This window comes from Pseudophryne corroboree, chromosome 2, assembly GCF_028390025.1.
Source record: "Pseudophryne corroboree isolate aPseCor3 chromosome 2, aPseCor3.hap2, whole genome shotgun sequence".
In the NCBI taxonomy this organism is placed as follows: Eukaryota; Metazoa; Chordata; class Amphibia; order Anura; family Myobatrachidae; genus Pseudophryne; species Pseudophryne corroboree.
This window is the reverse complement of record NC_086445.1, coordinates 908,703,106-908,723,938: the sequence shown is the minus strand read 5'-3', so window position 1 is coordinate 908,723,938 and position 20,833 is coordinate 908,703,106. Positions and strand designations below refer to the sequence as shown.

General features: G+C 47.8%; 1 protein-coding gene across 2 annotated transcripts in view; it reads left to right on the top strand.

Annotated features, from left to right (window-relative positions):
* PRPF8 (pre-mRNA processing factor 8) overlaps positions 1 to 20,833 on the top strand; it is an 86,743-nt gene that overhangs the window by 25,960 nt on the left and 39,950 nt on the right. For both annotated transcript variants that reach the window (XM_063956094.1, XM_063956093.1), the window contains exons 2-11: positions 10,204 to 10,314; positions 11,497 to 11,665; positions 11,799 to 11,963; positions 17,703 to 17,921; positions 18,083 to 18,295; positions 18,478 to 18,603; positions 18,688 to 18,793; positions 19,098 to 19,288; positions 19,370 to 19,489; positions 19,571 to 19,760. In XM_063956094.1, the coding sequence (XP_063812164.1) occupies positions 10,215 to 10,314; positions 11,497 to 11,665; positions 11,799 to 11,963; positions 17,703 to 17,921; positions 18,083 to 18,295; positions 18,478 to 18,603; positions 18,688 to 18,793; positions 19,098 to 19,288; positions 19,370 to 19,489; positions 19,571 to 19,760 (1,599 nt within the window). In that variant the 5' untranslated portion in view covers positions 10,204 to 10,214. The remainder of the gene's footprint in view (positions 1 to 10,203; positions 10,315 to 11,496; positions 11,666 to 11,798; positions 11,964 to 17,702; positions 17,922 to 18,082; positions 18,296 to 18,477; positions 18,604 to 18,687; positions 18,794 to 19,097; positions 19,289 to 19,369; positions 19,490 to 19,570; positions 19,761 to 20,833) is intronic.

Here is a 20,833-nt window from a genome sequence, read left to right as displayed (position 1 = left end):
CTCCAGAGGGACGATCACAGGCCCAGCTTGGATGGGTCCCAGAGCCGCACCGCCGGCCCCCTTACAGAGCCAGAAGGCAGAAGAGGTCCGGAAAATCGGCGGCAGAAGACGTCCTGTCTTCAACAAGGTAGCGCACAGCACTGCAGCTGTGCGCCATTGCTCTCAGCACACTTCACACTCCGGTCACTGAGGGTGCAGGGCGCTGGGGGGGGGCGCCCTGAGACGCAATAATAAACACCTTGGATGGCAAAAAATGCATCACATATAGCTCCTGGGCTATATGGATGCATTTAACCCCTGCCAAAATACATAAAAAAACGTGAGATAAGGCAGCCGATAAAGGGGCTATCTCCTCAGCACACTGGCGCCATTTTCCCTCACAGCTCCGTTGGAGGGAAGCTCCCTGGCTCTCCCCTGCAGTCACTACACTACAGAAAGGGTTAAAAAAGAGAGGGGGGCACAAATTAGGCGCAGTATTAACTATACAGCAGCTATAAGGGGAAAAACACTTATATAAGGTTATCCCTGTGTGTGTGTGTGTGTGTGTGTGTGTGTGTGTGTGTGTATGTATATATATATATATATATATATATATAGCGCTCTGGTGTGTGCTGGCAAACTCTCCCTCTGTCTCCCCAAAGGGCTAGTGGGGTCCTGTCCTCTATCAGAGCATCCCCTGTGTGTGTGCTGTATGTCGGTACTTCTGTGTCGACATGTATGAGGAGAAAAATGATGTGGAGACGGAGCAGATTGCCTGTAATAGTGATGTCACCCCCTAGGGGGTCGACACCTGAGTGGATGAACTGTTGGAAGGAATTACGTGACAGTGTCAGCTCTGTATAAAAGACAGTGGTTGACATGAGACAGCCGGCTACTCAGCTTGTGCCTGTCCAGACGTCTCATAGGCCGTCAGGGGCTATAAAGCGCCCGTTACCTCAGATGGCAGATATAGACGCCGACACGGATACTGACTCCAGTGTCGACGGTGAAGAGACAAATGTGACTTCCAGTAGGGCCACACGTTACATGATTGAGGCAATGAAAAATGTTTTACACATTTCTGATAATACGAGTACCACCAAAAAGGGGTATTATGTTCGGTGAGGAAAAACTACCTGTAGTTTTCCTGAATCTGAGAAATTAAATGAGGTGTGTGATGATGCGTGGGTTTCCCCCGATAACAACTGATAATTTCTAAAATGTTATTGGCATTATATCCTTTCCCGCCAGAGGTTAGGGTGCGTTGGGAAACACCCCCTAGGGTGGATAAAGCGCTCACACGCTTGTAAGAACAAGGGCTCTACCCTCTCCTGAGATGGCCGCCCTTAAGGATCCTGCTGATAGAAAGCAGGAGGGTATCCTAAAATGTATTTACACACATACTGGTGTTATACTGCGACCAGCAATCGCCTCAGCCTGGATGTGCAGTGCTGGGTTGGCGTGGTCGGATTCCTTGACTGAAAATATTGATACCCTAGATAGGGACAGTATATTTTTGCCTATAGAGCATTTAAAAGATGCATTTCTATATATGCGTGATGCACAGCGGAATATTTGCCGACTGGCATCAAGTCTAAGTGCGTTGTCCATTTCTACCAGTAGAGGGTTATGGACACGTCAGTGGTCAGGTGATGCGTATTCCAAACGGCATTTGGAAGTATTGCCTTATTAAGGGGAGGAGTTATTTGGGGTCGGTCTTTCAGACCTGGTGGCCACGGCAACAGCTGGGAAATCCACGTTTGTACCCCAGGTCGCCTCTCAACATGAGAAGACGCCGTATTATCAGGCGCAGTCTTTTCGTGGATAAGCGGCCAAAAGGTTCCTCATTTCTGCCCCGTGACAGAGGGAGAGGAAAAAGGCTGCAGAAATCAGCCAGTTCCCAGGAACAGAAACCCTCTCCCGCCTCTGCCAAGCCCTCAGTATACGCTGGGGCTTTACAAGCAGAATCAGGCACGGTGGGGGGCCCGTCTCAATGAATTTCAGCGCGCAGTGGGCTCACTCGCAAGTAGACCCCTGGATCCTTCAGGTGATATCTCAGGGGTACAAATTAGAATTTGAGACGTCTCCCCCTCGCCGTTTCCTAAAGTCGGCTTTACCGATGTCTCCTTCTGACAGGGAGACAGTTTTGGAAGCCATTCACAAGCTGTATTCCCAGCAGGTGATAATCAAGATACCCCTCCTGCAACAGGGAACGGGGTATTATTCCACACTGTTGTGGTACCGAAGCCGGACGGCTCGGTGAAACCGATTCTAAATCTAAAATCTTTGAACACTTACATACAGAGGTTCAAATTCAAGATTGAGTCACTCAGCGCAGTGATTGCGAACCTGGAAGAAGGACTACATGATGTCTCGGGACATCAAGGATGCTTACCTTCATGTTAAAATTTACCCTTCTCACCAAGGGTACCTCAGGTTTATGGTACAGAACTGTCACTATCAGTTCAGACGCTGCCGTATGGATGGTCCACGGCACCCCGGGTCTTTACCAAGGTAATGGCCGAAATGATGATATTCCTTCAAAGGAAGGGAATTTTAGTTATCCCTTACTTGGACAATTCCCTGATAAGGGTAAGATCCAGGGAACAGTTGGAGGTCGGTGTAGCACTATCTCAGGTAGTGTTGCTGCAGCACGGTTGGATTCTCAATATTCCAAAATCGCAGCTGGTTCCGACGACTTGTCTTCTGTTCCTAGGGATGATCCTGGACACAGTCCAGAAAAAGGTGTTTCTCCCGGAGGAGAAAGCCAGGGAGTTATCCGAGCTAGTCAGGAACCTCCTAAAACCGAGCCAAGTCTCAGTGCATCAATGCACAAGGGTTCTGGGTAAAATGGTGGCTTCCTACGAAGCAATCCCATTCGGCAGATTCCACGCAAGAACTTTCCAGTGGGACCTGCTGGACAAATGGTCCGGGTCGCATCTTCAGATGCATCAGCGGATAACCCTGTCACCAAGGACAAGGGTGTCCCTCCTGTGGTGGTTGCAGAGTGCTCATCTTCTAGAGGGCCGCAGATTCGGCATTCAGGACTGGGTCCTGGTAACCACGGATGCCAGCCTGCGAGGCTGGGGAGCAGTCACACAGGGAAGGAATATCCAGGACTTATGGTCAAGCCTGGAGACATCACTTCATAAATATCCTGAAGCTAAGGGACATTTACAATGCTCTAAGCTTAGCAAGACCTCTGCTTCAAGGTCAGCCGGTGTTGATCCAGTCGGACAACATCACGGCAGTCACCCACATAAACAGGGTGGCACAAGAAGCAGGAGGGCAATGGCAGAAGCTGCAAGGATTCTTCGCTGGGCGGAAAATCATGTGATAGCACTGTCAGCAGTATTCATTCCGGGAGTGGACAACTGGGAAGCAGACTTCCTCAGCACGACCTCCACCCGGGAGAGTGGAGACTTCACCCAGAAGTCATCCACATGATTATAAACCGTTGGGAAAAACTCGACCGGTATTGCGCCAGGTCCAGGGACCCTCAGGCAATAGCTGTAGATGCTCTGGTAACACCGTGGGTGTACCAGTCAGGGTATGTGTTCCCTCCTCTGCCTCTCATACCCAAGGTACTGAGATTGATAAGATGGAGAGGAGTAAGCACTATATTCGTGGCTCCGGATTGGCCAAGAAGGATTTGGTAACCGGAACTTCAAGAGATGCTCACGGAGGATCCGTGGCCTCTACCTCTAAGAAGGGACCTGCTCCAGCAAGGACCCTGTCTGTTCCAAGATTTACAGCGGCTGCGTTTGACGGCATGGCGGTTGAACGCCGGATCCTGAAGGAAAAAAGGCATTCCGGATGAAGTCATCCCTATCCTGATCAAAGCCAGGAAGGATGTTACCGCAAAAACATTATCACCGCAATTGGCGAAAATATGTTGCGTGGTGCGAGGCCAGTAAGGCCCGACGGTGGAAATTCAACTGGGTCGATTCCTACATTTCCTGCAAACAGGAGTGTCTATGGGCCTGAAATTGGGGTCCATTAAGGTTCAAATTTCGGCCCTGTCCATTTTCTTCCCAAAAGAGCTAGCTTCAGTCCCTGAAGTTCAGACGTTTGTAAAAGGGGTACTGCATATACAGCCTCCTTTTGTGCCTCCAGTGGCACTTTGGGATCTCAATGTAGTTTTGGGTTCCAAAAGTCACATTGGTTTGAACCACTTAAATCTGTGGAGTTAGAATATCTCACATGGAAAGTGGTCATGCTGTTGGCCCTGGCCTGGGCCAGGCGCGTGTCAGAATTGGCGGCTTTATCCTGAAAAAGCCCTTATCTGATGTTCCATTCGGACAGGGCGGAATTGAGGACTCGTCCTCAGTTTCTCCCTAAGGTGGTTTCAGCGTTTCACCTGAACCAACCTATTTGTGGTGCCTGCGGCTACTAGGGACTTGGAGGACTCCAAGTTGCTAGACGTTGTCAGGGCCCTGAAAATATATGTTTCCAGGAGGGCTGGAGTCAGGAAATCTGACTCGCTGTTTATCCTGTATGCACCCAACAAGCTGGGTGCTCCTGCTTCTATGCAGACTATTGCTCGTTGGATTTGTAGTACAATTCAGCTTGCACATTCTGTGGCAGGCCTGACACAGCCAAAAATCTGTAAATGCCCACTCCACAAGGAAGGTGGGCTCATCTTTGCCGAGCAGCTACTTGGTTAGGAGCAAATACGTTTGTAAAATTCTACAAAATTGATATCCTGGCTGAGGAGGACCTGGAGTTCTCTCATTTGGTGCTGCAGAGTCATCCGCACTCTCCCGCCCGTTTGGGAGCTTTGGTATAATCCCCATGGTCCTTACGGAGTCCCCAGCATCCACTAGGACGTCAGAGAAAATAAGAATTTACTTACCGATAATTCTATTTCTCGTAGTCCGTAGTGGATGCTGGGCGCCCATCCCAAGTGCGGATTGTCTGCAATACTTGTACATAGTTATTGTTACAAAAATCGGGTTATTATTGTTGTGAGCCATCTTTCAGAGGCTCCTCTGTTATCATGCTGTTAACTGGGTTCAGATCACAGGTTATACGGTGTGATTGGTGTGGCTGGTATGAGTCTTACCCGGGATTCAAAATCCTTCCTTATTGTGTACGCTCGTCCGGGCACAGTATCCTAACTGAGGCTTGGAGGAGGGTCATAGGGGGAGGAGCCAGTGCACACCAGATAGTCCTAAAGCTTTCTTTAGATGTGCCCAGTCTCCTGCGGAGCCGCTATTCCCCATGGTCCTTACGGAGTCCCCAGCATCCACTACGGACTATGAGAAATAGAATTATCGGTAAGTAAATTCTTATTTTTTCCTCCTTTCCCACTCATACCCAGGTTTCTGAAAGGGTTGAAAAGAGAACGAATGTGGGCGATTGTAATCGCACCAGATTGGTCCCGCAGGAGTTGTTACAGAGACCTGCAAGGGTTACTAGCGGAAGATCCTTGGCTGTTACCTCAGAGGGAGGACCTGTTATCTCAGGGACCGTTCCAACACCCAGTCCTGCATAGGTTGCGTTTAACGGCGTGGCTCATGAAACCCGGATCTTAAACAGAGGGATATCTAGAACGGCCATTCCTATGATGTTTGACGCTGGGTAGCCGGTCACAATCATGCACTACTACATAAATTGGAAGAGATATATGGACTGGTGTCAAGAACGTGGGTGGAATTCGACGAACTTCCACTTATCCAGACTTCTAATTTTCCTTCAGGCCGGTCTAGCGGTAGGACTGAGACTGGGCGTTCTGAAGGTTCAAATTTCGGCTCTCTCCATCCTATTTCTACAGCGGTTGGCATCCTTGCCAGAAGTCAAACCTTTTTACTAGGGGTTCTGTGCATAATCCCCTTTTTCATCCTCCCACTGCGCCGTAGGACTTAAATTTGGAGTTGGAATTTTTGAGACCTCCAACTTTGTGCCGTTTGCAAGAACAGGCCTGAAATATCTCTCTTAGAAGATCACATTACTGCTTGCCTTGGTTTCGGCCAGGCGGATTTCTGAGTTGAGAGCCTTATCGGGTATAAGTCTCTCTTTAATTTTTCATGAGGATAGGACGGAATTCCGTAGAAGAACAGATTTCCTTAAGTTTATTTCGGGGGTTCACGTAAACCAGCCATGCGTGGTCCCATCTTCCTAGGGTCTCGCAGATGGGGACGTGTCCTTGGATGGTGTCCGAGCTTTACGGGTATACGTGCAGGTTACATCGTCCTTTCAAAAGGTCGGACCATTTGTTTTGTTTTTTATGATGGGCCTAGGAAGGTTTGGCCAGCACCTATGCAGTCTTTGTTTAGACGGATTGGACTTGCCGTTCGGCAAGCTTATGTTTCCTGTAACACACAGGTTTCGGTTCCGGCGGGTGCTCATACGACCCGTTCAGTGGGGGCCTCATGGGCGGATGCCAGAGGTGCTTCCACTCTCAACTTTGCAGAGTGGCAACGTGGTCTTTATCCCACACGTTCACAAACTATTACAAGTTTGATAACTTTGCGTCCGGAGACTCTTAAGTTCGGACGTTTAGTATTGCAGGCCACCGACAGCACTCCCTCCCTTGGGGATAACTTTGGGACGTCCCCTAATGTGAATGGATGCTCCAGTGTCCCCTAGTGGATGAAAGAGAAAAGAGGATTTTGGTACTTACCGATAAATCCATTTCTCTGAATCCTCTAGGGGACACTGGACGCCCGCCTCGGTGCTGTCAGCCTGCTGTGTTCGAAGTTCTTGTTCAAACAGTTCGTACAAACAGAGTTTGTTTTTCGATTAACCGTTTCTTGGATACTGTTTGATATGTTGTACGGTTCGGTTCCTCGCTAGGTGCTATAGTTTCATGTCCTATTCTCTCAGTCAAATTTTCCAAACTGAGGGAGGAGGGATGTGAAGGGGGAGGAGCCGGCTGTGCAGACAATACTAATTTTAGATTGTGCCACACCTCCGGTTGCAAGCTTCACACCCCTAATGTAAATGGATGCTCCAGTGTCCCCTAGACGATTCAGAGAAATGGATTTATCGGTAAGTACCAAAATCCTCTTTTCTTGAATGAGGGATTACAGACTTTCGCTTACTTACATTATTATCTCGCCTATAATATAATAATATCAATGCTCATGAGTATTAATGCTCCTAAATTATGAATGCTTTCTCTCTTCTTTTTTAAGTATATTACAATAAAAGTTAAATTTTAATAATTTCATTTTTTCAATTTTTCAAGTGTACACTGGAAAAGGCATATAGTTGCTTTTGTCTCCTCAAAAGATTACACCCGTTGTTTCATAGTTTTCATAACAATTTTTCGGGAGCACCACCAACCATTTGCTGAACTAATTACTAAAGTAGGCTTTACGTTGGTTTAATAACATTATCAATCTATTCAATTATAATTGCTATATCCTGTGCAGATTTATATCTTTTGAATAGTCCGCCCTGCATGTCAGTGCACAGCGGCGATGCTCTTGTATTTGTGGAGTAACGGGAGTTGTGTGTCGCTACCCACAGCGGCACGCCCCCCCCCCCCCAACGGTCCGGCCACGCCTGCGTTGGCTGGACCGCGCCTATTAAATGGCTAAAATGACCTTCAGGCTGTGTGTATAAGGTGTATATCAGGGGCGGCCAGACTTTTGAAGTCGGTGATCTACTGTGAAAGCTAAAAAGCTTTTGTGATCTACCTAGGAGGAATAATAGCGCGCGCGCAAAAAAGGGGTGGGCATAACAAAAAGTGGGCGTGGTATACCAAAAAGTGGGCGTGGTATAACTAAAAAAGGAACGTGGCCTTGCTGCGCGGAGTGTAATGACTGCCTCACACGAAATAACACATTGGCCCCCACAGGTAAAAACCTCAAACACATATGCCCCCACAGTGCCAGATACACATGCCCCCACAGTGCCATGTGCCCACAGCGCCAGATATGCCCCCACAGTGCCAGATACACATGCCCCCACAGTGCCATGTGCCCACAGTGCCAGATATGCCCCCACAGCGCCAGATATGCCCCCACAGCGCCAGATATGCCCCCACAGCGCCAGATATGCCCCCACAGCGCCAGATATGCCCCCACAGCGCCAGATTACAGATATGCCCCCACAGTGCCAGATATGCCCCCACAGTGCCATGTGCCCGCAGAGCCAGATATGCCCACAGTGCCAGATATGCCCCCACTGAGCTATGTGCCCACAATGCCAGATATGCCCCCATAGAAGAGCTCACCGTTGGTGTGTGGAGAGCGCAGCGCGCGCTTCTCCTGTCTGCCGCTCTGCCTCCTCAGTCTGATCTCCGGCGGTGACGGCAGCGTGTATGGCTCAAATCAGGTGCCGGTCCGCGAGCTCTCATTGGCTAACGAACCGGCACCTGATTTGAGCTATACACTCGGCCGTCACTGCCGCAGACCAGACTGAGGAGGCAGAGCGGCAGGCAGGAGAGGCGCTGCTTCTGGTGGCTGGGAGGCGGATCGCGATCGACTGGTCGCATGTCCGCGATTGACTGTTTGGCCACCCCTGGTGTATATGAAACATAAATGTATTCTGTGCTTAGACTTGTGTCCCATCAGCATGATATCTCATTATGGTATACAATTATTCCAAAATACGGAAAAATCCGATATCCAAAATACTTCTGGTCCCAAGCATTTTGGATGAGGGATACTCAACCTGTATATAACCATATACCACTTTTTGCTTATCCAAGCAGGTAACAGTCTCACCCCCACATCTACCCCAGGCAGGAAAGAGGAACTGCACAGGTTGCAACAGGTGCAGGGTGCTAGAATGAACACTAGATAAAGCACTAAACACAATCTGTAAAAGAAATGCTCATTATTGTACAGCTGTACAGAATGTGACTGTTCTCGCTGACTTTTCCACAGGTAGTGAGGGAAAGTTCTCCTTAACGCATAATGTAATGCCCGCTAATAGAATCGGATAGTGCACATAAAGCTAAGTGAATTTCCCCCCAAATGTATTGGAGAGCACCCAAAATCATTTTGCTGAAAAAGAACACTTGGGATAATGATGATCAGATACTTTTGACCAGATCTAGTCATGAATACACCTGTTCAACTGCTAGGTGACCTGGAAAACATGAACTGTTGGGGGTACTTGAGGGACCAAGGTTGGGAACCACTGGTCTATGTGATTGCTTTCTATATGCTGCTCATTTAACGTATTGCTGGGAGCACTTTGTTCTTGATCTCTGTTACAGTTGATTGATTTGTTAAAAGTATATACACTGTACAGCTAGTTTTTCTGTGGCAAGGCTCGACAAATACCAGGGGCCAGGTCACTATGGCCCCTAGATTTTGCTGCCTGGCTACCTGATTATGCAGTGAGGGAGCAGATCCTCATCAGCTCTGAACTGCAACGTAGATAAAAGGGTCTATGCGTGGCCGGGGATTGCGGCTTCAGAGGGGGAGTAGGGATTTGGCTACAGGGCGGTGTGTGTGGGGGGGGGGGGGATTTTTTACCCAGTGGTGGCTGCGTAGAGGTGGTTTGCCTAGGGGTACCCCCTTAGTTGTGTAGCCATGGGGGTTGGTTGTCCAGGGGGGATGGATGCTCATTAATGTGTCCGCAGGGGAAAGGGGGTGGGGGGCTGTTGTTTGCCCGTGGGGATAGTTGCTGCACAGCAGTGTGGCTGTGGAGGGCTGCTTTGCCTGGGGATCACCCCTTAGTTGTGTGGTGGGGTTGTAGTCTGGCTCCTAGGTTTTAGAAAAATCTGTCAAGCCCTCCGCTGAGGTATCCATTAGAGCACAGGTTCTCAAACTCGGTCCTCAGGACCCCAAACAGTGCATGTTTTGCAGGTAACCCAGCAGGTGCACAGGTGTATTAATTACTCACTGACACATCTTTAAAGGTCCACTGGTGGAGCTAATTATTTCACTTGTGATTCTGTGAGGAGACCTGCAAAACATGCACTGTGTGGGGTCCTGAGGACCGAGTTTGAGAACCTGTGCATTAGAGACCCCATACCTTTGAGACTACAGTCTGTATAAAGTGTACGTTTTTCTTGGCATTATTACTTTGCCTGCTAACATTGGTCTTTGAAAGATTTGAATTGCGCTCTGCAGACTGCTATGATCCCTGCGACCACAACAGTCTGCAGAGTGCAATTCATATCTACAGTTTGCAGAGTGCAATTCATATCTTTCAACTGTGAAACATTATGGCCTGTTTAAAGCTACTGACTTGCAGATAATTCTGTATTTGTATGGCTTTTGTTTCACAAGCTAACTCCATTTTTCATTTGTTTTCTAGCTTGAAACACCATGGCTGGTATGTTTCCCTACAGACCTGGGCTTCCCCCGATGCCTGGACCCCCAGGTGTAGCACCTGATTACATGTCTGAAGATAAGTTGCAGGAGAAAGGTGAATAATAGTAATGAACTAAGCGAAACTAAATTTTAAAATTGTTTACGTATCTTCTATGTAGTCCATACACATGATATAATAATGTGAATGCAGTTTAAACACTTTTTAACTACCTGTTTTTGTTTGTTTGTTTGTTTGTTTTGTTTTTTTAATTTTAAGTCAAAAACATTCTCTTGGAAATGTATTTAAATATGAAAATAGTAAGTGGTCATAGATACTCAGGGGCATAGACGTGCACCCACCAATGTCCACAGTAGGGAGGCCAATCCCGGGCTATTTTTTCAAATGATCAATCCTGGTATTCCCGGGATTGGTTTCCTTTTACTGTCCATCCCCCTCTCCAACCCCACTCCCTCCATGCCCAGCACACATAACTCACTCTCATCTGGAGGGATGGGTCCACTTGCTGTGGTGAGCTGCAGTGCAGGTGCTGAGGTCCGGCCAGAGGGGACTACCTGCGTAGCGTGAGCTCTGACTTCATCTCATATTGCGCAGTGCGCACAGCCGAGGGCAGGGGGAGCTGGGCAGCGTCTGAGCCTCCTGAGAACGCTCAGCGCTGCCCGGGGTTGGAAGCTCCAATCCTGGGATTGAATCCTGGACAATTTTTGCCCTAAATCCCGGGATCTCGCCGATCCCGATCTCGGGATTGTCCGCCATAGTCCATAGGTCCCCATGCCAGTATGTACAGTGTGTGTATGATCTCCTTCTCCCCCACAAGGTCAATAAATATTTTGTGTAGCACTACCCACCAACATCCCAAATGCCAGAAAGATATCTTCTCTCCCCCCAGCATATCCTTTCTCACCATACTGCAGGTCACAGCAGACCGTGTGTCGGCGGGTACAGATAATCAGTCCCAACCTGCTACAGCTGATCTCTGCACTCACAGAAATCAGCCTGATAGTGCTCAGGGCCTACTCACGTTCTTATCATGAGTGCCCAAGTTCACTTTGCATGGCAAATGTAATAGCGATGTCTGTGGTCACGGACGTTTGGTTTACTCTGTATCAGCTGGGGGCACTGCTGCATGGGAAATGACCATGCCAGTGAAAACCCATCTGGCTGCGGCCACATTCCATTCAGTGAGTAAAGGGATGATATTGATGAAATAAGTCTAGGGGGGTAAGGGGGTCCGTTAGAGGTAGGTTTGTTTTTCATCCATTTGTTTTTATTTTACAGCTAGAAAATGGCAGCAGCTCCAGGCCAAACGTTATGCAGAGAAAAGGAAGTTTGGATTTGTGGATGCTCAGAAAGAGGACATGCCTCCAGAGCATGTGCGCAAAATCATCCGTGACCATGGTGACATGACCAACAGAAAATTCCGGCATGATAAGCGAGTTTATCTTGGGTAAGGGTTACACTGGTTGCTTATTGGGCATATGAGTATTTGGGGAGGTTAACATAAGGCAGAGTAGTGGCACATCTGACACCAGCCGCTTATTAGACTAGAGTGTTATAATACACAATGTTTTTGTTTTCAGAGCTTTGAAGTATATGCCTCATGCTGTGCTGAAATTACTGGAGAATATGCCCATGCCTTGGGAGCAGATCCGCGATGTGCCAGTGTTGTATCACATTACAGGAGCCATCTCTTTTGTCAGCGAGATCCCTTGGGTTATTGAGCCTGTCTACATAGCACAGTGGGGGTAAGAAAAACTTTCATTTGTTTCTCTATCGTCCTAGGGTTCCTAGGGTAGGGCTGGGGTTCCTGAAAGGACCATGGGGAATAGCGGCTCCGCAGGAGACAGGGCACAAAAAGTAAAGCTTTAGGATCAGGTGGTGTGCACTGGCTCCTCCCCCTATGACCCTCCTCCAAGCCTCAGTTAGATTTTTGTGCCCGGCCGAGAAGGGTGCAATCTAGGTGGCTCTCCTAAAGAGCTGCTTAGAAAAGTTTAGCTTAGGTTTTTTATTTTACAGTGAGTCCTGCTGGCAACAGGATCACTGCAACGAGGGACTTAGGGGAGAAGAAGTGAACTCACCTGCGTGCAGGATGGATTGGCTTCTTTGGCTACTGGACATTAGCTCCAGAGGGACGATCACAGGTACAGCCTGGATGGTCACCGGAGCCTCGCCGCCGGCCCCCTTGCAGATGCTGAAACAAGAAGAAGGTCCAGAATCGGCGGCATGAAGACTCCTCAGTCTTCTTAAGGTAGCGCACAGCACTGCAGCTGTGCGCCATTTCCTCTCAGCACACTTCACACGGCAGTCACTGAGGGTGCAGGGCGCTGGAAGGGGGGCGCCCTGGGAGGCAATGAAAACCTATTTTTGGCTAAAAATACCTCACATATAGCCTCCGGGGGCTATATGGAGATATTTAACCCCTGCCAGAATCCGTTAAGAGCGGGAGACGAGGCCGCCGAAAAAGGGGCGGGGCCTATCTCCTCAGCACACAGCGCCATTTTCCCTCACAGAAAGGCTGGAGGGAAGGCTCCCAGGCTCTCCCCTGCACTGCACTACAGAAACAGGGTTAAAACAGAGAGGGGGGGCACTAATTTGGCGTTAGAAATATATAAAAAAGATGCTATAAGGGAAAACACTTATATAAGGTTGTCCCTATATAATTATAGCGTTTTTGGTGTGTGCTGGCAAACTCTCCCTCTGTCTCTCCAAAGGGCTAGTAGGTCCTGTCCTCTATCAGAGCATTCCCTGTGTGTGTGCTGTGTGTCGGTACGTGTGTGTCGACATGTATGAGGACGATGTTGGTGAGGAGGCGGAGCAATTGCCTGTAATGGTGATGTCACTCTCTAGGGAGTCGACACCGGAATGGATGGCTTATTTAGGGAATTACGTGATAATGTCAACACGCGGCAAGGTCGGTTGACGACATGAGACGGCCGACAAACAATTAGTACCGGTCCAGACGTCTCAAAAACACCGTCAGGGGTTTTAAAACGCCCGTTTACTTTAGTCGGTCGACACAGACACAGACAGGGACACTGAATCCAGTGTCGACGGTGAATAAACAAACGTATTCCTTATTAGGGCCACACGTTAAGGGCAATGAAGGAGGTGTTACATATTTCTGATACTACAAGTACCACAAAAGAGGGTATTATGTGGGATGTGAAAAAACTACCGTAGTTTTTCCTGAATCAGATAAATTAAATGAAGTGTGTGATGATGCGTGGGTTCCCCCCGATAGAAAATATGGGCGGTATACCCTTTCCCGCCAGAAGTTAGGGCGCGTTGGGAAACACCCCTTAGGGTGGATAAGGCGCTCACACGCTTATCAGAACAAGTGGCGGTACCGTCTATAGATAGGGCCGTCCTCAAGGAGCCAGCTGACAGGAGGCTGGAAAATATCATAAAAAGTATATACACACATACTGGTGTTATACTGCGACCAGCGATCGCCTCAGCCTGGATGTGCAGAGCTGGGGTGACTTGGTCGGATTCCCTGACTAAAAATATTGATACCCTTGACAGGGACAGTATTTTATTGACTATAGAGCATTTAAAGGATGCATTTCTATATATGCGAGATGCACAGAGGGATATTTGCACTCTGGCATCAAGAGTAAGTGCGATGTCCATATCTGCCAGAAGATGTTTATGGACACGACAGTGGTCAGGTGATGCAGATTCCAAACGGCACAAAGGTGTATTGCCGTATAAAGGAAGAGGAGTTATTTGGGGTCGGTCCATCGGACCTGGTGGCCACGGCAACTGCTGGAAAATCCACCGTTTTTTACCCTAAGTCACATCTCTGCAGAAAAAGACACCGTCTTTTCAGCCTCAGTCCTTTCGTCCCTATAAGAGTCATATCTGCCCAGGGATAGAGGAAAGGGACGAAGACTGCAGCAGGCAGCCCATTCCCAGGAACAGAAGCGTTCCACCGCTTCTGACAAGCTCTCAGCATGACGCTGAGACCGTACAGGACCCCTGGATCCTACAAGTAGTATCCCAGGGGTACAGATTGGAATGTCGAGACGTTTCCCCTGCGCAGGCTCCTGAAGTCTGCTTTACCAAGGTCTCCCTCCGACAAGGAGGCAGTATGGGAAACAATTCACGAGCTGTATTCCCAGCAGGTGATAATTAAATTACCCCTCCTACAACAAGAAAAGGGGTATTATTCCACACTATATTGTGGTACTGAAGCCAGAAGGCTAGGTGAGACCTATTCTAAATCTAAAAAAATTTGAACACTTACAAAGGTTCAAATCAAGATGGAGTCACTCAGAGCAGTGATAACGAACCGGGAAGAAGGGGACTATATGGTGTCCCGAGACATCAGGGATGCTTACCTCCATGTCCCAAATTTGCCCTTATCACTAAGGGTACCTCAGGTTCGTGGTACAGAACTGTCACTATCAGTTTCAGACGCTGCCGTTTGGATTGTCCACGGCACCCCGGGTCTTTACCAAGGTAATGGCCGAAATGATGGTTCTTCTTCGAAGAAAAGGCGTCTTAATTATCCCTTACTTGGACGATCTCTTGATAAGGGCAAAGTCCAGGGAACAGTTGTAGGTCGGAGTAGCACTATCTCGGATACTGTTACAACAGCAGGGGTGGATTCTAAATATTCCAAAATCGCAGCTGATCCCGACAACAAGTCTCCTGTGCTTAGGGATGATTCTGGACACAGTCCAGAAAAAGGTGTTTCTCCCGGAAGAGAAAGCCAGGGAGTTATCCGAGCTAGTCAGGAACCTCCTAAAATCAGTGCATCATTGCACAAGGGCCATGGTAAAAAAAAATGGTGACTTCCTTCGAAGCAATTCCAGTCGGCAGATTTCATGCAAGAACTTTTCAGTGGGATCTGCTGGACAAATGGTCCGGATCGCATCTTCAGATGCATAAGCGGATAACCCTATATCCAAGGACAAGGGTGTCTCTCCTGTGGTGGTTACAGAGTGCTCATCTTCTAGAGGGCCGCAGATTCGGCATTCAGTTTTGGATGTTGGTGACCACGGAGGCCAGCCCGAGAGGCTGGGGAGCAGTCACACAAGGAAAAAATTTCCAGGGAGTGTGATCAAGTCTGGAGACTTTTCTCCACATAAATATAGCTAAGGGTAAATTTATAATGCTCTAAGCTTAGCAAGACCTCTGCTTCAAGGTCAGCCGGTATTGATCCAGTGGGATAAAACATCACGGCAGTCGCCCACGTAAATAGACAGGGCGGCACAAGAAGCAGGAGGGCAGTGGCAAAAACTGCAAGGACTTTTCGCTGGGCGGAAAATCATGTGATAGCACTGTCAGCAGTGTTTCATTCCGGGAATGGAAACTGGGAAGCAGACTTCCTCAGTAGGCACGACCTCCACCCGGCAGAGTGGGAACTTCATGGGGAAGTTTTCCACATGATTGTAAACCGTTGGGAATTACCAAAGGTGGACATGATGGCGTCCCGTCTGAACAAAAAACGGGACAGGTATTGCGCCAGGTTAAGAGACCCTCAGGCAATAGCTGTGGACGTTCTGGTAACACCGTGGGTGTACCAGTCGGTGTATGTGTTCCATCCTCTGCTTTTCATACCTAAGGTACTGAGAATTATAAGACGTAGAGGAGTAAGAACTATACTCATGGCTCCGGATTGGCCAAGAAGGACTTGGTACCCGGAACTTCAAGAGATGCTCACAGAGGACTTATGGCCTCTGCCGCTAAGAAGGGACTTGTTTCAGCAAGTACCATGTCTGTTCCAAGACTTACCGCAGCTGCGTTTGACGGCATGGCGGTGGAACGCCGGATCCTAAGGGAAAAGGCATTCAGGAAGAGGTCATTCCTACCCTGGTCAAAGCCAGAAAGAAGGTGACCGCACAACATTATCACCACATGTGGCGAAAATATGTTGCGTGGTGTGAGGCCAGGAAGGCCCCACGAAGAAATTTCAACTCGGTCGATTCCTGCATTTCCTGCAAACAGGAGTGTCTATGGGCCTCAAATTGGGGTCCATTAAGGTTCAAATTTCGGCCCTGTCGATTTTTCTTCCAGAAAGAATTGGCTTCAGTTCCTGAAGTCCAGAAGTTTGTCAAGGGAGTATTGCATATACAACCCCCTTTTGTGCCTCCAGTGGCACTGTGGGATCTCAACGTAGTTCTGGGATTCCTCAAAACACATTGGTTTAAAACCAGTCAAATCTGTGGATTTGAAGCATCTCACATGAAAAGTGAACATGCTCTTGGACCTGGCCTGGACCAGGCGAGTGTCAAATTGGTGGTTTTTTTTTCTCAAAAAAGCCCATATCTGTTTGTCCATTCGGACAGGGCAGAGCTGCGGACTCGTCCCCAGTTCTCTCCCTAAGGTGGTGTCAGTGTTTCACCTGAACCAGCTTATTGTGGTGTCTTGCGCCTACTAGGGACTTGGAGGACTCCAAGTTGCTAGATGTGGTCAGGGCCCTGAAAATATAGGTTCCAGGACGGCTGGAGTCAGGAAAACTGACTTGCTGTTATCCTGTATGCACCCAACAAACTGGGTGCTCTTGCTTCTAAGCAGACTTTTGCTAGTTGGATGTGTAATACAATTCAGCTTGCACATTCTGTGGCAGGCCTGCCACAGCCAAAATATGTAAATGCCCATTCCACAAGGAAGGTGGGCTCATCTTGGGCGGCTGCCCGAGGGGTCTCGGCTTTACAACTTTGCCGAGCGGCTATTTAGTCAGGGGCAAACACGTTTGTAAAATCCTACAAATTTGATAACCTGGCTAAGGAGGACCTGGAGTTCTCTCATTCGGTGCTGCAGAGTCATCCGCACTCTCCCGCCCGTTTGGGAGCTTTGGTATAATCCCCATGGTCCTTTCAGGAACCCCAGCATCCACTAGGACGATAGAGAAAATAAGAATTTACTTACCGATAATTCTATTTCTCGGAGTCCGTAGTGGATGCTGGGCGCCCATCCCAAGTGCGGATTATCTGCAATACTTGTACATAGTTACAAAAATCGGGTTATTATTGTTGTGAGCCATCTTTCAGAGGCTCCGCTGTTATCATACTGTTAACTGGGTTCAGATCACAGGTTGTACAGTGTGATTGGTGTGGCTGGTATGAGTCTTACCCGGGATTCATAAATCCTTCCTTATTGTGTACGCTCGTCCGGGCACAGTATCCTAACTGAGGCTTGGAGGAGGGTCATAGGGGGAGGAGCCAGTGCACACCACCTGATCCTAAAGCTTTACTTTTTGTGCCCTGTCTCCTGCGGAGCCGCTATTCCCCATGGTCCTTTCAGGAACCCCAGCATCCACTACGGACTCCGAGAAATAGAATTATCGGTAAGTAAATTCTTATTTTTTCAGTATTTGTTCTTGAAAAAAGACAAAGGTGTCAGTCCAGTGACCTTCGACTAAATCACAGGTGCGAGTTAGCGCAGCATCCGTTATACTTTACGGCAGCCCCACATAATCCCTACTTTTGCTTTATTTGCCTGAAGTCTTTTTTTATTCTGACTTTTTATCACAGGTCCATGTGGATCATGATGAGACGAGAAAAGAGAGACAGGCGACATTTCAAGAGGATGAGGTTCCCTCCTTTTGATGATGAAGAACCTCCTCTGGATTATGCAGATAACATCCTTGATGTGGAGCCGCTGGAAGCCATCCAACTGGAATTGGACAATGAGGAAGATGCTCCAGTTATGGACTGGTTCTATGACCACCAGCCACTAAGAGACAACAGAAAGTAAGACTTGATACACGTCCTTTACATCTGGTCTAACTGGCTACATTTACAGGAGATTGCATTTTTATTTTTCAGTTGGTTATTTTTTACCGTTAAAATAATTTGCAGTTATTAGTTTGCAAACAAGCCACTGACCTTGGATGCTTGTGTTTTTCTTGCAGATATGTAAATGGAACAACATACCAGCGTTGGCAATTTACACTTCCAATGATGTCTACACTGTACCGATTGGCCAATCAGCTGCTCACAGATCTAGTAGATGACAACTACTTCTATCTATTTGACTTAAAGGCCTTTTTCACCTCTAAGGCTTTAAACATGGCAATTCCTGGTGGGCCAAAATTTGAGCCTTTGGTTCGAGACATTAACTTACAGTAAGTGAGAGTCCTTTGTTTTTACCCCCAGTTATCTGTTTGTTTTTTTTTGTTTGTTTTTTTTGGGGGGGGGGGGTTGTTCTGCTTAGTGTATGTATACAAGTGTGTGTGTGTGTGTGTGTGTGTGTGTGTGTGTGTGTGTGTGTGTGTGTAATTAGGTTTTGTTTCTTCTAATTTAAAAGGGATGAGGACTGGAATGAATTTAATGATATCAACAAAATCATTATCCGCCAGCCAATTCGCACAGAGTACAAGATTGCATTCCCTTATCTGTACAACAACCTTCCCCATCACGTACACCTGACATGGTAAGGAGCAGGCACACAATCTCTGCTGTTGCTTTGCATAAAGTGATCAAGCTGCTAACTCCTTTCTCCTTTATCTGCTTACAGGTACCACACACCAAATGTAGTGTTCATTAAAACAGAGGATCCTGACCTGCCAGCTTTCTATTTTGATCCTCTGATCAATCCCATATCACACAGACACTCTGTAAAGGTGAGAGCCATTGATGATCAACTTTTTAGTTGCAGCTTTTGAAAACTTTAGTAACAAACTTCACCTGAGGTCGCTGAAGTTTATACTCGTATTAGTGGTATAAGGTGCACTTTGCCCTCAATGTCTGCTTTTTTGTTTATTTTAAAAGACATTGCTCTGTCTTTTAGCTTGACTTCTTCTTTATTTGGCTGTGTTGCTTTCCTGGTTCCTTTGCCATTCCCCTCCAACTGGCATGTTATGGCATTTTGGGGCCACTGATGGCTCACAATAAATAACATATTCTTACTTGAATCCTCTCCATCAGAGTCAAGAGCCTTTACCAGAGGATGATGAAGAGTTTGAGTTGCCAGAATATGTTGAGCCCTTCCTTAAAGAAACTCCTCTGTATACCGATAACACAGCCAACGGCATTGCCTTGCTTTGGGCTCCTCGTCCTTTCAATTTGAGGTCTGGCCGAACCAGGAGAGCTGTTGACATACCTCTGGTGAAGAATTGGTGAGTGATGTCAGGACAATGTAATCATGATTGGTAGTTTGCATATAAGTACATGCTTGAAGAATATATTTTGTTCCTTAGGTATCGGGAGCACTGTCCTGCAGGCCAGCCAGTTAAAGTGCGTGTGTCCTACCAAAAACTTCTGAAATATTATGTGCTCAATGCTCTTAAACACAGACCACCCAAAGCTCAGAAGAAGAGGTACGTTGACCTGCTTGTGGATTGAAAGGTCTAAAATTCAGTTGATTTTCAAATAACATTGTTCGTTTCCCCTCCCCCCAGATATCTCTTCCGTTCATTTAAAGCTACAAAGTTCTTCCAGTCCACAAAGCTGGACTGGGTAGAGGTCGGCCTGCAGGTTTGCCGTCAGGGTTACAACATGTTGAACTTGCTGATCCACAGAAAGAACCTTAACTATCTTCATTTGGACTACAATTTTAATCTCAAACCAGTCAAAACACTGACCACAAAGGTATAATGCATACAGATTCCATATGTAGATGAAGAAATATGTGTACAGAGATCAGTTGCTGACTAACTGCCTAGTTGCCTGTGTTGGGAGGGAATTTTTTGTGTAATATGTTATGAAGGTTTTTTATTTTATTTTTCTGTCAGCCACTAGGGGACACTGGCACAACTTCAAGACTCTGTGGGTGATGATGGTGGCTGCTTACAGGGAGATGGCACTTTCAATAATCTAAGAAGTGAAACAGGCTCCTCCCCCTCTATCCCTCCATCATCCCTCAGTTTTGAATTGTGCCAAGGGAGCCGGTCACTGCTGACTGAGCTCCTGCTCAGTTACTTTTATTTTCAGTGTACTCTAGGGACTTGGTTCCTTTTGGCCTCAGAACCCTTCCCCACTTATATGAGAGAAGTGGGGTCCGGGCAACAAATCGGCAGCGTTCAGCTGCATTAGAAACAGCGCTTATCAGAGAAGCGCTGTCCCTGAGAAGTGGGATAATACACCACAACTGCAATAGGAACAGCACTTAGAAGAGCTGGCACTCCTGAGTGAGCCACATTCTGAGGCAATAATCTGGTTGGTGAGTTGGCTCCCTTCTGGGAGCGGGTCCAGTGCAGCGGCGCCTTCCCTCCCCTCTTCTGCCCGCGTGTATCCCTTTCTATGCTGCCGCGCTGACAGTATGACAATACACAGCGGGGAGGGTATTAATTGGGCTAGCTTCTTCCTTTCCCGCTCTGTGTTCTGGCCGGGGCGCGGGGCGATCTCCCTACACTCCAGCGCTGATGGTGCTAGGCGTGGCAGCGTGAGAGGGGGAATAGTGGTGTACAACACAGCTCCGGCGCCCGCCCCACACTCTCTCCGCTTCTGTGCTGCCGCGCTGACAAGTATAGCAGCGGTTTTGGGCAAACAGGCTGTATAAGCTAGTGGGTTAAGACGCCACTGTACTGTGCAGAAAAACAATCCCCAGGCAGCTCACATACATTTACTTGAACCCCCCCCCCCCCCCCCCCCCCCTCCACTGTATAAAGGCAAAAATAAAAAAATTATTGATTTTAGGCACTCAAGATGGCACCTGTATAGGA